A 14,582-nucleotide genomic window follows, 5' to 3' on the forward strand; every position below is an offset into this window, starting at 1 on the left:
ATCGCAATGTCTTAAGCAAAAGTTATCAGGCACAGCTATGTAATCAAGTGCCACTTTGAATATTCTTCCTTCAGCTTGTAGCTTGTTCATCTCACTACCCTTGCAGTGTAGTGAGAAACATTAGCCTGCGGCAATTGAAATTACAGGAGCAAAGGGTCTTCAAAGCTAGGCTTCAGAAGATACCAACAAAATGTGTCCTGGCTCAATACTAAAATTGCAAACCTACTCCTGAAGGCCTTAACTTGGTCCTTCACAGTTGTTGAAGGCCAGGAAATGTTTTGTAGCAGCAGGGATTTCATCCTCAGCCTTGCAGAACCATAACATGCTGATTTGTGAACTTGTGATCTTCCCCATTTTATTTGCAGGGAGAGAAGTAAGTTTTCTCTCTGAGGGAATAAAGTATGTGCAGCCCAGAGCTGTTACATGAAACTATCACAGGCTCTGCCTGACATATATCTGCTTTGTGAATTGTGGAGGAATAAGTGAATCCAGAGAATCAACAGTGTTAACAAGAACTATCATTGTAGAAGACATAAAGTTTTTGATCTAGTTGGGGTTGTGAGTACAGATTTTAGCCTATCCAATTGCCAAGATGAACTTATCCTTTCAAGTCTTCAAAGCTTTTTATTAAAAATGCAGTAAAAGACTAAAACCAGCCAAAACATTTGAAATAAAAATTTTCAGGAAGGCTTTAATGGAATAGCCTTTTACTCTCTTTCCCTTTTTTTATTGTGTGTAAGGAGACCCTGGTGTGGTGGCAAAAAAAGGTAGTAGTTGTTTTTGTGAGCAGTCCAATTCTTCAGAAGTCCAATTGTCTTTGTTGTTAGCAGATGAAAAGGACATACTAAAGGGAGGAAGAAAACTCCCAATAAGGCAGAAAACACAACTTATGTTTCAAATATGGATTCCTACTTAACAAATTGTCTTAGCGTATTTCCCTGGCCAACCAGGTATCCATCAAACTTCTGTCAGCTTTAGGGTGTATTTAGGATCTTTTAGCCAGTTCTCTGTTTGCAGCAGTGCATGCAGTCTTGGTCAGATACAATGACCAAGGGAGAGATTGAAGGAACTGAAAACTTGCGTTTTAGCTGTCATTTCAAATTTGGCCAAAACCAGTGGAAACGGTGGTGTCATCAGTCTGGCTCTGACCATTAGATCACAAAACATCCGGTCTGATTAGGTCATGTCTCAGGCTGAGAATAGTGTATGTCCAGTGGTGTAACAAGCAGTCCCCGGTCTTCACTGACCTTAGGCATACTGTGATGAGTAAAGCTTCTTTCTCTCATATCAGCTGTACCAGCATCAGTGCAAATTTACAGTCCCCCTCAAAGGACAATGGGTAGACTATTCCATTCCCTATTTGTTTGCTACAACAATTAGGGCTAATTCCCAGCATGCCAATTTTAGTTCAGCATTCTTCCCTATCTTCAAATGTGACCTCAGCAGTCACACCATGAGCTCGAAAGTTCTTTTTGTTTAGATCAATTATGCTTTGTGTTTTGGACTTTCCTGACTAAAACCAGCAGTGATGTACTGGACTCTGTGGTGTTCATGTTAACTTGGCTAATTTGAAGAGTAGATGTTTCACAGCACCACAACAAGCTGTTAAATTCCCTGGCTAAAACAGGCTACTGTTAAAATTGCGTGATTTGAGGATGGCTAAGCAATTAGCATGTTTGCTTGTATTGCTGAAAGCTCATGAGTCTCAGATGACCAAATTTTGGCTTATTCTCTGACTTTGCTTTTCAAAGGAGGAGCCTTAGGGTCTTTATAGTTACTTACATCATGCCAACGTGGGGACTGGTCATAATTTAGCCCCTTCCCTACAATAGAATATCTGTCATGAAATTGCTGCTTTTTAAAATAATATTAAGTCACTTCTTTGACACAGTAAATGTAATCCTGCTGTCACTGAGGACAGAACTACTGTCCTGCAAGTGTGATGTGAACTGGTTCTTCAAGTCCTTTTGGAGATAAAACCAGTTGATCAAGCTAGCTGAGAATCTGAAGCGTTACAGTGGCTACATGGAATAGGTCATGCTTGTAAAACCGCAGGAGTCAGTGTATATTTCTGCAGGCTTAGAATTGCTCTATGGCAGTTGTGCAGCTTTTGAACTGAAGAGACATGATGTTCAATAAGTTTGACCAAACAGTTTGTACCCAGCTCAATTGTAGACATCCTCTTAGTTTGGTGAGTGTAGACCTCTGCTTCTGACTATTCCCTCTTTTAACCAGAATACTGCTGGAATATCAGCAGGGTGGATACTTGTGTGTAGTCAGGCTCTGCCTGTGATCTACCGTGATTAGGCTGGATCAAGACTGTCCTCTCATACCTCACTCATTTGGCTCAGCAAGAACGGTTGTAGGTTCCATGTCGTGGCTTCTCCACTTGCATGCAGGCAATTCCACGCTGCTGTTGGTGGATAGCTCCTGCGACTGTGACCTTACACTCCGACCCAACTAGAGCTCCTCAGGATCAAAGTTTCTGCAAAGCTTTATTGGATATTTTCAGCTTCATCAAATTATGTTTCATTCCAATTTAGAATGGCTGAGATCAAATAATAGGGAAAATAATCTAGGAGTCAGTAAAACAGACTAACAAAAAATGAGCAAGCACAAATATCTTAAGACCAGTGATTGTTGTATAGTGGATCAGTGTCTACTGAAGGCCAGAAGTCCATGATTTAATTAAGCTGTCTGAAGTGGATGCACTGGATTTAGTATAGCCTCTCTGCCCCCTTCCATGTTGCAAGGTGTTCGTACTCTAAAAACTATCACCACAATTTGCACTAATGAGCACCTTTCTAATGACCTTGACAGATGAAAGTTTGAAAGGGCTTTGGAGAGAGCTTTGCTTCTTTTCGGTGAAGGTGGTCCTTCCAGACCAGTGCTGAGGCATACGGACAGCACTGCAGACACAAAGCTTTTGGAGCAGCCACTGTTGCATCCCATTTGTGTGCACAGGCAGAGGCATCTAACTTCTGGATATGTCAGCCCAGCACATTTCATACATGTTCTGTATCTCCTTTTGAAAAAGATTAATCATAATAAAATTTCTAAATTCTTTGTGAAATATTGCCTGAAGAAAAATGAAACCATATTGGGACTGTCGGTATAGTAGTGCCAAGCTCCGAATAAGGGGATCCCAAGCACATCTAGCTTATGATTGCTTCAGCACACGCATTTGTAAATGCTCTGTTGAAATTATTTTAGACAAAACCAAACTGCACAGAATTGGGAAAGAAATTAGTTCCTTTTAATGACCATAAGCATGAGCCAAAGGCTTTTCTACTGTCAAATGATCTCCTCCATATGGACACAGAGAGGAAATTAAAATTAGTCCAGAGAAAAATCCTTATTAGGAGCTCATTTAATAAACTGGGAATTGTTTCTTGTCTAGGAAGCTTTAACTCACATCCCAGAAAGTTCAAAGATCCAGTTAGGCATCAAAAAGCAAAACATAATTCTGCACTTTGGGATATTTATTTGTATTGAACAAATCTCAGCTCCAAGCCCGAAGTCTGTCAAATACCTGGCATTTCATGTCCTGCTACTAAAAGCAAGAGACACTTTAAAATAAAGTTCAGAATGATAAATAAAGGGAAGATTGACACAAGTACAAAAGTAAATCACAGCTATAGAGAAGATGCTTTAGATACAATGTGATGGTCAGTCCCTAGCATTGAAGCAAGGATGTAAATAAGGTATAAATGTTGTAGAAACTAGAGGCTGGTAAAAGACAGCAGAGCAGTTTAACGCAATTTCATCTTACCTCACAGAGTTACAGCTTTTCAGACAGGAGCTGGAAAACCTTTACGCAAATATGAAGCAAGTTGAAATTGCACTTAGGAGTGAGATTTTTTTAAACAGACATCTCAAGTGTACGACTGTACATAGTGCAGCTGCATGGACAGGGTAAGAGCTGTGCTCCATTAGCAGGGGGATTCCTAATGACTGCTCCTGTTCCTAGTCTGACTATTTCTAGTAAGAACTCCCAAGAGTCCCGTTGCGCTAGGTGCTGTACATTTCCAGAGTAAGAGGCTCAGTCTTGCAGGACAGACATACATCAGCTCAAGTATATTACTCCTTTTAGAGATGGAAGGTTGGTTCCAGGGCAGTTATGGGACAGATCTCCTGGATCTGCTCAGCACCAGGTGAGCAGCTGCTCCGTGTACTCTTCATCTCCAATTTAGGCAGCTCAGAGCTGCCTAGATTCCAGATTTGAATCTCCAGAGACAGATGAGACCTAGAAGAGGATTTGTAGAAGCCTTTCGGTTAAACACAAAGCTGCTTGTGCAAGCAAAGAACTAAATACCAGGAGGAAAATGGGGGAAAGGGCTGAAGTGGGGTTAATCTTTTGTGTCTAGCTTAGGGCCAGAGATGGGTACCGTCTTTTATTAGGCATTTCCACCAACTCTTCTCCTAGAGATAGACAGCTAAGCCAGCTCAACTGCTTAGAGTAAAAACTCTCTCCTCTTCTGTCGTGCACATGTTTTATATCTCCTTTGTACATTCTCAGTCTTTTCTGCAAATGCAGAGTTGTCCCTTCTGCACATGTGTTGAAGACCTCTACTCAGTCCTTCTTCTGCAGAGCCTGGGAAGAATCAACATTTAGGCCAACTCAGGTATCCTGGTCAGAGTCACGTGGATATGCATTCCCCAGTGCACGCAGTCCAGAGTTCTCCTCAGGGCTTCAGGTTCAGTAGGTGAAAACTCAGGTGTCCTGAGTCGCATTTCAAAACCATCACTGAAGGTCAGTGTTCTTCCTGATGAGGGATGATAGCAAAGGTGATGGATTCATTTTCAGTCTCTAGAGAGCATCCTTTAGTTTTGATTTCCTCATCCATGGAAAGAAAAGAAATAATTGTTACGTTTCAGGTCTATTCAGTTTGCTGAATTATGTAAAACGCATTGAGATCCTTAAGCGGAGTGGACAGTCATCTCAGTACCACAAGTTTAATTACACTCATAAAAGCAAACAGGTTTTATATTTACTGACATAAATAATTATTATTTCTATATAAGTAATGGCTTTAAAAGCTAATGAGCTTTATGTCTTTTTCAGTTCCAGCGGAGGAGTTCATATAGAGTCATAGAACAGTTTGGGTTGGAAGGGACCTTTCAAGGCCATCTAGTCCAACCCCCCTGCCATGAGCAGGGACATCTTCAACTCGGTCAGGTTGCTCAGAGCCCCGTCCAACCAGACCTGGGATGTTCCCAGGGATGGAGCATCTACCACCTCTCTGGGCAACCTGGGCCAGTGGTTCACCTCCTTCATATGTCACTCCAGTTATCAAATCATGTAAATGAGTTTCGTAACATTGGAAAATGCATTTCATTATGAAGAATGTATTTAACATTTCACTGCTATCTAAATCTTGCCGATGATGAACCTTCTGTTTTTTCCATCCACATCTTTATGTTAGATGCTTTTCCCAGATATTCCCCATCACTTGCCTTCTAAAGCCAATGCAGGTTGTGAAAACAAGGCTTAGCTCCTCATCAAACTGAGCCTTTTAGCTCTGTGCAGTGCCTCTCTCCTGTGCTTCTTTTCTGGAAACATCTGTCTGAGGCTGGAAATCGCCTCAGATGAGCCAACTTGAGATGGGAAAATCCCAGTTAAGACAGATTTTTAATTATTAAATTTTCAATTAATAAGTTGAAGGTCAGTGGAAGTGTCCCAGTTTTCAGGAAGCTCTGAGCAATTTCACCTGATCTTCTATTTTAGCACTAAATCCATATTTATTAAAGGATTTAGCAGGTGGGTCAGAAGAGCTAAATCTCTGATTCTGCATCACATGAATGCTAAAGAAAAAATTTCATCTGCGTTGCTCTTAGCTGGAAAGCTTTGAACTGTTGTCAAGCCAATTTTAGGATTCTGGGGGGATAGGGATAAACACGTAAAAATGGGTTTGCCATAAATGAAGCACAAATTGACATCATTATGCCTTTCCCAGCCCAATTCTTTAGTGTAATGTGAAAATAATATGAAATTCTGGATTATGCCACTTCTGTGTTAGATGCTACCCTGTGTGTTATATCAATTAAAAAGGCCATGAACAAAGCATTACACCGGTGACTAGTGTTTGATAGGTTTCTTTTCCCACTTTTCTTCTGAAATATCAAAGGCAACATAGCAGACTTTTTATTCTTAAGGGCACAGATTTGGGTCAGTTTTTAGCAGGATATGCAAAAAAAAAAAAAGAATAAGATACAAGGTTTTTATTTGTATGAGTAACTGCTTTAGTATTCTTACTTCTGAAGTGCTGTTAATGGACTGTGACCTCAGTGCACCTGGCACAGTGCAAACGCAGAGCAAAAAGGGTAATCGTGGCCTCAGATAGCTGAGATTCTTAAGCATTAAGTGAACAACAACAGACAGAGACACGCTGATGGAGGTAGAATAAAATTACAGTACAGTTTTCATCAATGCAATATGGAGAAGTTAAGGCACATCAGCAGCCACTGTCAAGATTTGGGTAGGTTTCAAGGTGGCTTAGGAATTTTAAGAGAGCCTTAAGGAATTCTGAGGCAGCCTTTACAGTCCAGAGGGAAATCTCTACCCTGACCCTGGGGGAATAATGAGAAAAAAAAGCCATTTGTCTAAAAACTATCCAGCAGGCAGTTGAGGCTGGCCTCATGGGCTGGTTCCCAGGGGAGGTGAGTAGTGATGGAATAGAGCAGGTCCTGAAACCGAAGACGAATCATTTCTTTTTGATTATTTGCATGAAAAATAACCAGAATCACATTGTAATGGCATTATCCTTTTCTAAGAATAATGTTTATGATGCGTCTGAGACCCCTGGGTCAACCACCCAAAACTCAACAGTGCCTTCAGCACAGTCTGCTCCAGAAGTTGTCCATGCAAGAGGTTTAAGGGGAATCATCCTCTGGAGTTATCTGTCTTTCCTCCTTGACCCACAGAGGGGTCCAAACAATGGAAGACACCAACCCTAGACAGTAACACAGCGAAAACCCAGATGGTAAAATAGAAATGAACTTGGTTCCTCAGATAAAACCCTTTATCCATAAATTTATTAATGTCCATCAGTACCTTCTGGTACGGGCAAGTGTCAGGGAGCAAAATACAGGGTAGTACTCAAAGTCCAGATATTTCCCACAGAGGTGCGTGGGCGGATCGTACCTTTTGAAGACAGTGAGCCTCATATCTGATCTTAGAAATGGGCACCAGATTTGCTCAGAAGATCCTTCAAGGAACTACAGGCGGCTCTGAGAGCTGCACGGCAAGATGAAGTAAAACACAATGCACTTCTAGGGAAGGATAAGGAATAACTAAGCTGTTCAAACAAACAGTGGAGGAGATTAAAGATGAAAGTAAATATTTAGTCACCTTTTGGGAACAGCTGGTGTGAAAATATTTAACAGACAGGTCTTTTATGCACGAGCACAGCGCCCTAACTAAGCTTAAATAGGCAGGAGCAATATAGTGCAGCTGGCCAGTCTGTGAGTACTGTAATAGGAGAATAAAAGCTTTCCTTCTCATTTGCTCATGCAGCTCAGATGGTAGCTAATCATGTCCTCTAATTTTAACAACAGAATTGGGAAATGTACCAAAAAAAAATGTAGCTTGTGTTAAGAACAGAGGTGGCAAATTCTGTCCCTGGGATTGAGTGACGAAGGAAATATTCTCCTGCCCTGTTCTGTAAATCAGCCTTAGTTTTTTGGGGCTGCCCAAAAAGAACTGTATTTAAGTGGAAACTTAATCTGAAATCCATTTTGATCATTTCTTTGAGTGCCACCAGACAAGAAAAAGCTACTCTGACTATTTAGTCACGCATTAGAAACCTGTGAGCATTTAAGAGAGTCACGTTATAAAGGGCCAGGGTGTACAGCAGGATGTGTGTTGTAAGGCTATTTAAATTGTATGGTTCCCATCTATCTTTAAACTGGCAGCTAAATGGAAGATTTAGATTTGAGAGTTCCTGGCTCCTGGTTCCCTGTCAGAAATAATTAAACTATGTTTTAGGGAAAGACTGTCATAAGTAGTTCACTTCACAAGTGTTTTTCACAGCTGAGGGTCTTTATTACAGCTCTTGGCACCCGGGAATCCAAACAACCTTATACATCTATTATATATGAATTATAGATTCATAACCTGGAGGCTGCACTCTCTTGTGTGCATGGGTGGTGGCATGGCTGGGGTCTCAGCTCGGTGGGAGATGAAACCCAGAATGTTCCCAGCATTCCTGTTCTGGGTTAGCCTAAGATCTGTTTGGTTTAGATCATGCAGTGCGTGTCCCTGGCCTGCCTGTGCAAAACTGTTCCTTGGCAGCAAGCTGTCTGGGAAATATTTCAGTCGAGATGTAAATGTCCCAGCGGGTTTTCCATCCCTGTTCATAGGAATGACTCCATAGAGATTCTGCCTTTCAGAAAGTGATTTTTCTTCTCTCTTCACCATTCTTGAATGTCACTCCATTATCCTAGTTTCGTACCTTTAAATAACTCTAAGAAGGCTTCTGACTGTCACTCAAAGTAGGTTCCTTTTGTCCCTGCTTTTTTTTCCTGCACCACGAACCTGTAGATATCTGACCTACTGTCATTTTCCTGACTTATAAACAGGACACAGGTATGGATATCAGGACATGTAGGAGGTCCTGTGCCTGTCACAGAGTTCACACATACCTGTAGACCCATCACTTTACTTATTTATGCCTCGTTTCCTTTATCAGTGAAAACAGAAACAAAATAACCACTAGTACTCAGACTCATTAATACTCTCAATCCAAAGATAAAATATTAAGTAAATAATAATAAAGTCCTTAAGATATTCACATGGACTTAGAATGGTAGAATCATAGAATCATAGAATCTTTGGGTTGGAGGGACCTTTCAAGGCCATCTAGTCCAACCCGCTGCCATGAGCAGGGACATCCCCAACTAGAGCAGGCTGCTCAGAGCCCCGTCCAACCTGACCTGGGATGTTTCCAGGGATGGAGTATCTACCACCTCTCTGGGCAACCTGGGCCAGTGCTTCACCACCCTCATTGTCAAAAATTTCTTCCTTAGATCTAGTCTGAATCTATGCAGAGCCTTCTCTTCTCCAGGCTGAGGCCCCCCAGCTCTCCCAGCCTGTCCTCCCAGCAGAGCTGTTCCAGCCCTCGGAGTGTTGCTGAGGCCTCCTCTAGCCCCGCTCCAACAGGTCCATGTCTCTGCTGTGCCGAGGGCTCCAGAGCTGGACGCAGCACTGCAGGGGGGTCTCCCCAGAGCGGAGCAGAGGGGCAGAACCCCGTCTCTCGCCCTGCTGGCCACGCGGCTTTGGGGGCAGCCCAGGAGACAGTTGGCCTTCTGGGCTGTGAACGCACATTGCCGGCTCCTGTCCAGCTTTTCACCCACCAGGACCCCCAAGTCCTTCTCCATGGGGCTGCTTTTCATCCCTTCATCCCCAGCCTGTGCTGATACTGGGGGTTGCCCTGACCCAGGTGCAGGACCCTGCCCTTGGCCTTGTGGAACCTGAGGTTCGCATGGGCCCATTCCTTGAGCTTGTTGAGGTGCCTCTGGATGGCATCCCTGGATGACTTTGGAGTCACAAGGGGCTGAGTCCTCCAAGATACCAATTTTCCTGTCCATTGCTGGACATATTTCTCTCTTTGGAATTTCAGAGCTTCACAGTCAGCAGTGGAGTTTATTCACAGTGCCCGTCACCGGGTTTGAGGCTACCAGTGCTATCCCCATTTTAGAGATGGGACCCTGAAGGTCAAAGCTGGGGAACAGGACATAATGACAATGTGAAATAACTGAACTGATATTCCCTGGATTGCTTGGTGAACAGGGAGCAAGAGAAATTACATGTTATTTAGTATTCTGAGGTGCAAATTTCACCACATTTGAAAAAAGAATGTAAACCAATAACCAGAGGAGTTATTTCTCACCAACACTAGAGTAGCCCTATGGTGAAAGACTTCTGGGAAGCACCAGAGGCTGCAACAATATTTTTCTAGTTTGGGCTTAAATATCAGTAGTCTCAGACTTTGTACTTTCTCCATGTGTTTCTTCTCAGCTTGCTGAAATTTTAGCACCGTAAATATAGCTCTTTATTTTTTATCTGCTGTTTCCTTTATCTTCCCCCAGACTTTGTTCATCAGGTCAGCTAAGGAGAGCCATCTTTTTTAATTTTCCTTTAGTGCAGCGTTATTGCTACATTAGCTAACTTGCCAGTCCTGTGTGTTCACATACCATCCTGACCAGCCCACGCTCCATTGCAGTGCTGTCTGGCAGTCGGGGAAGAGGGTAGAAAACACACTCGGCTGGGCTCCAACCCTTTAGCAAGTCGATAATTGCCCATCCCTTATGTTCCTACCACGCACTGTAATATGATATTACCTCCCTCGCATGTAGGATCTGTGAAAATCTGTGTCTCAATGCCAGATGCAAAGTAAAAACTTCTGACAGCAACTCAAGAGTCCTTCCTCAGCCATGTCTCAAGTGATAGTGTAACTTCTGCTGACTTCCAATGAAGCTTACATTAGATTCTGTTACATTTAGGCAGCAAGTGGTATGTGCATATCCTCAGTTTAAGCACCCAGGGTGCCCAAATACTTTTGCAAGTTTGACTCTAAATGGGACAGACAAGTTTCTGAGTGTCTTAAGCACATTTGAACTCCGAAGTTCTTTCATTAGAGGTTTAAATACGTAGGACTAAATGTCTGAGAGGGTTTGGAGACATCTGAAACTGCAGCAAAAGGTGTTCAGCTGGAAACTGTTTCACCGCCTGAGCTGTATGATAAGCAGGAGCTAGATATTGTGTTCATGTTGTACTTGGAAAACGAGGTGTTTTCATAAAATCGTACACTCATAGAATAGTTTGGGTTGGAAGGGACCTTTAAAGGCCATCTAGTCCAACCCCCTGCCATGAGCAGGGACATTCCCAACCAGAGCAGGTTGCTCAGAGTCCCATCCAACCTGACCTGGGATGTTGCCAGGGATGGTGCATCTACCATCTCTCTGGGCAACCGGGGCCAGGGTTTCACCACCCTCGTTGTGAAAAATTTCCTTAGATCTAGTATAAATCTACCGTCTTTTAACTTAAAAGCATTACCCCTTGTCCTGTCGCTTCAGGCCCTGCTAAAAGGTCTGTCCTCATCTTTCTTACAAGCCCCCTTTAAGTACTGGAAGGCTGCAAGAAGGTGTCCCCAAGTTTTCTACACTTATAAAGCATTACTGTTATTACTATCATAGTTACCAGTGTCTAAAGAACTCTCTGATCCTTGGAGACAAGAGTCCATTTCAGTGTAAGGGGCTGAAGACCCTCCAGCTCTCTCCTACAGTGCAAAACTTTCCTCCTGGAGTTGAAGTGGATGTTCCAGCCCCATATCAGGAGCATGTCAAAAGTCCCCAAACAGCCTAAAAGCTTCCTGTTACTGGTGGCATTAATTAGCAAAAGACTAAACCCAACTTAAGTAAGGCTGAATTTCAGTCACGTGTGATGTTAATACAGGCTGAGTAGTTCTGAATATTTTATGTGCAGCCAGTGACCTGAAGTAAATGTCTTGTATAATACCAGTCGCCCCTCCACCACAAGCCTTGGGGCCTGAATCCTGCATGTAATACGCTCAGAGGCACAAAGAGAGGCACTGGATATGGGCTGGTATCTGAGATACTCATGCTGGGGTACAGAGCTGGAGGAACAGAGAGAAAACGTGCTCTGCAGAATACCCTGGTACCCCTTTCTGGGCTTCCAGCCCAGCCCTGCTCAGCATTTCTTCTGTTCACATCTTCTCTCCTCTCTCCCAAAGAGAACTGTGTCCCTACCCTGTAAAATCTATAAAATAGCTCAGTCAAGCAGAAGGCTTGAGTCCAAAACATTTGGGAAGATTCAATCCATTTTAGAAGAACGAGGCAGAAGTCAGAGAGAAGGGGGAAGACCTGACAGTCTGAGAGTGATGTCTCCTCCGATTGAGGAGAGCGCAGTCATGGTTTATGAGAGGTCGAAAGTGAGCAGTCAGGTGATGAGCCTGGAGAAAAAGAAATAGATTCATTTCATTTTACCTGCAGTATAACACCACATCAGTATTTGTTGTTTTTTTTTTTTTCCCTTGAAACCAGTCCTGGATAGTAATGGTGGTAACAGGCACTTTAACACCTGCCTCGTGAGTACCTGTTCTCCACCAAGTCTCAGTTTTTCCGGGCAAATACAGTGCAGAGGAAAACATGAAGTCTCCCAAACTCATGCCGAGGGCAATGCCAAGTTTTAGCCAAAAGCCTAGTGCTGGGCAAAAATATTATGCATCTCAGTGTGCTCATATCCCCTGGGGCCCAGGGAGGGTGGGAAGGCCAGCACCTCTGAAATGCCAATGTCCTTTAGCTCTTCTCGTTTTTGGAAGTAAGTACCGAAATGCCCAGCTGTGACTCCATGCTTCCTTTAACTCCAGTAAGACTTGGCAACAAGCACCATCCTATCAATTCCAGCTCAGGTAGCTCACAAAAAGAGCATGGTGATACCTCCAAAGGCCTGAGAGGGGATTTTTAATGGGGTGGTAAGAGAACAGAGACATAGCAGATGCACAGACTTGGTAGAAATAGAAATATTCTGTATTACATTTACAGAGAGAAGAAGGTTTTTAATGAATCCCATCAGAACCATGGGTTAACAAGCCATAAATAGGCTTTGCCAGCACTTAATTTTAGCATCATTAGTTTATCAGCACATTGTTTCCACACTTAACCAGATTTTAATTGAATGTGAGTTTTGTTCTGTTTATTGGAAGAGCCTTCCCCTTCGGATTTGGTGATCACAAAAGCCCGAGGAGTGCAAGAGAATTAGAAAGCAAATAGGAGGATCAATCACAGCAGACCTCTGCAATCCGTGTCCATCTCTTTTTTGTAATATACTTATTAGGTTCTTATTGTCAGGAAGGATTAGTGTTATGAGCTCCAGGAATTCCTTTCATTGCCCCGTGAGGCGAGGTAGTGAAGTGTGGCTGCTTTTCGTAACAATAACACTCTGGATTTTCCCCCTCTCCCTTCTCCCCACCCATATCCCCTCCTCTCTCTTCTCTCCTTTCCCACAGAGATTTGTGCAGCGGACTGCGGAGGACACGGCGTTTGTGTCGGAGGCACCTGCCGCTGCGAGGAGGGATGGATGGGCACAGCCTGTGATCAGCGAGCGTGTCACCCACGCTGCAATGAGCACGGGACGTGCCGGGATGGCAAGTGTGAATGCAGCCCAGGCTGGAACGGAGAGCACTGCACTATTGGTAGGGAGAACGAAAAAACGACTACTTTTAAAAAAATATTTGATGATCAGGGCGGAGAAAAGACGCATGCTTTATTGAATATGTGTGACTTAGTGTAGCATGAGCATCTATGTTCTTGGATTTCAAGTTCTGACATCATACATTTACATGTGGGAACAAGACAAAATGTCCTTTCATTTGTTGATGACATGACTATATATATTTTTTATTGTCGGACGTGAAGTACACCTATGTGGTGTACGTCTCTTTTATGGAGACAAGCCATCAAATGGCAGCTAGATGCTTTTTAAAAACATCCTACTTTGCCCCTCTCAAAAGGTCTTTCTGTGGCCTCCAAGACTTCTCTCTACTATGTCGACAGCATTTTTGAAAAACGTACATCCGATTGAAAGTTTTCTTTCCTTTTTTTTTGCTCCATTATTTGCACTGCCTCTTTGCTTGCCAGTATAAAGGAGGAAACTGCAGTCAGATGACTTCTGGCTGGTATTTAACACTGTCTTGCTTATCCCTTGTCTGCTCTGCTTCCTTTCTAACCATTTCATTTCCTCTCTTTTTGGTTCTGTACTCCTCATACACTTGGCAATTGAGCTCTCAGTGTCATGTCTATTATTACTATTAATAAGGTGCCACCAACGTGCTGAAATCATACAAGGAGGTGCAGTTCCCACATTAAGCAGTTTGCAGCATCACTAATGAACTGGCTTGGCTTTACCTTCCTCCTTCACCTCACTTAACTCCTTGATGCATTTTCCCTTCTTTTTTCTGACTGTCATGTGTTCAACCACTTTAGCCCCCATTCTGTAATCGTGCTATAAAATCAGTAGTGTTAAAACTTCCCAGATGCCATTTCACAGAATCACAGAATCACAGAATCACTAGGTTGGAAAGGACCTTCCAGATCATCAGGTCCAACCATTAATCCAGCGCCACCATGTTCCCTAAACCATGTCCTGAAGGGCCACATGCACACGTTTTTTGAACACTTCCAGAGATGGCGACTCCACCACCTCCCTGGGCAGCCTGTTCCAATGCCTGACCACCCTCTCAGTGAAGAAATTTTTCCTAATATCCAATCTAAACCTCCCCAGGCGCAACTTGAGGCCATTTCCTCTTGTCCTGTCGCTAGTTACTTGGGAGAAGAGACCAACACCCTCATCGCCACAACCCCCTTTCAGGTAGTTGTAGAGAGCGATGAGGTCTCCCCTCAGCTTCCTCTTCTCCAGACTGAACACCCCCAGTTCCCTCAGCCGCTCCTCATCAGACTTGTGCTCCAGACCCCTCACCAGCTTCGTTGCCTTTCTCTGGACACGCTCCAGCACCTCAACATCCTTCTTGTAGTGAGGGGCCCAAAACTGAACACAGGATTCA

The 14,582-nt window shown here is 43.3% G+C and overlaps 1 protein-coding gene across 3 annotated transcripts in view; it reads left to right on the plus strand.

The window, feature by feature from the left end:
- Positions 1-14,582, plus strand: part of TENM4 (teneurin transmembrane protein 4) — a gene marked incomplete at its 5' end in the record, with an annotated part of 367,633 nt that overhangs the window by 219,741 nt on the left and 133,310 nt on the right. For all 3 annotated transcript variants that reach the window (XM_082013817.1, XM_082013818.1, XM_082013819.1), the window contains one exon: positions 13,029-13,214. In XM_082013817.1, coding sequence (XP_081869943.1) covers positions 13,029-13,214 — 186 coding nt within the window. The remainder of the gene's footprint in view (positions 1-13,028; positions 13,215-14,582) is intronic.

This window comes from Phaethon aethereus (assembly GCF_964289735.1).
Source record: "Phaethon aethereus genome assembly, chromosome: 1".
Classification (NCBI taxonomy): domain Eukaryota; kingdom Metazoa; phylum Chordata; class Aves; order Phaethontiformes; family Phaethontidae; genus Phaethon; species Phaethon aethereus.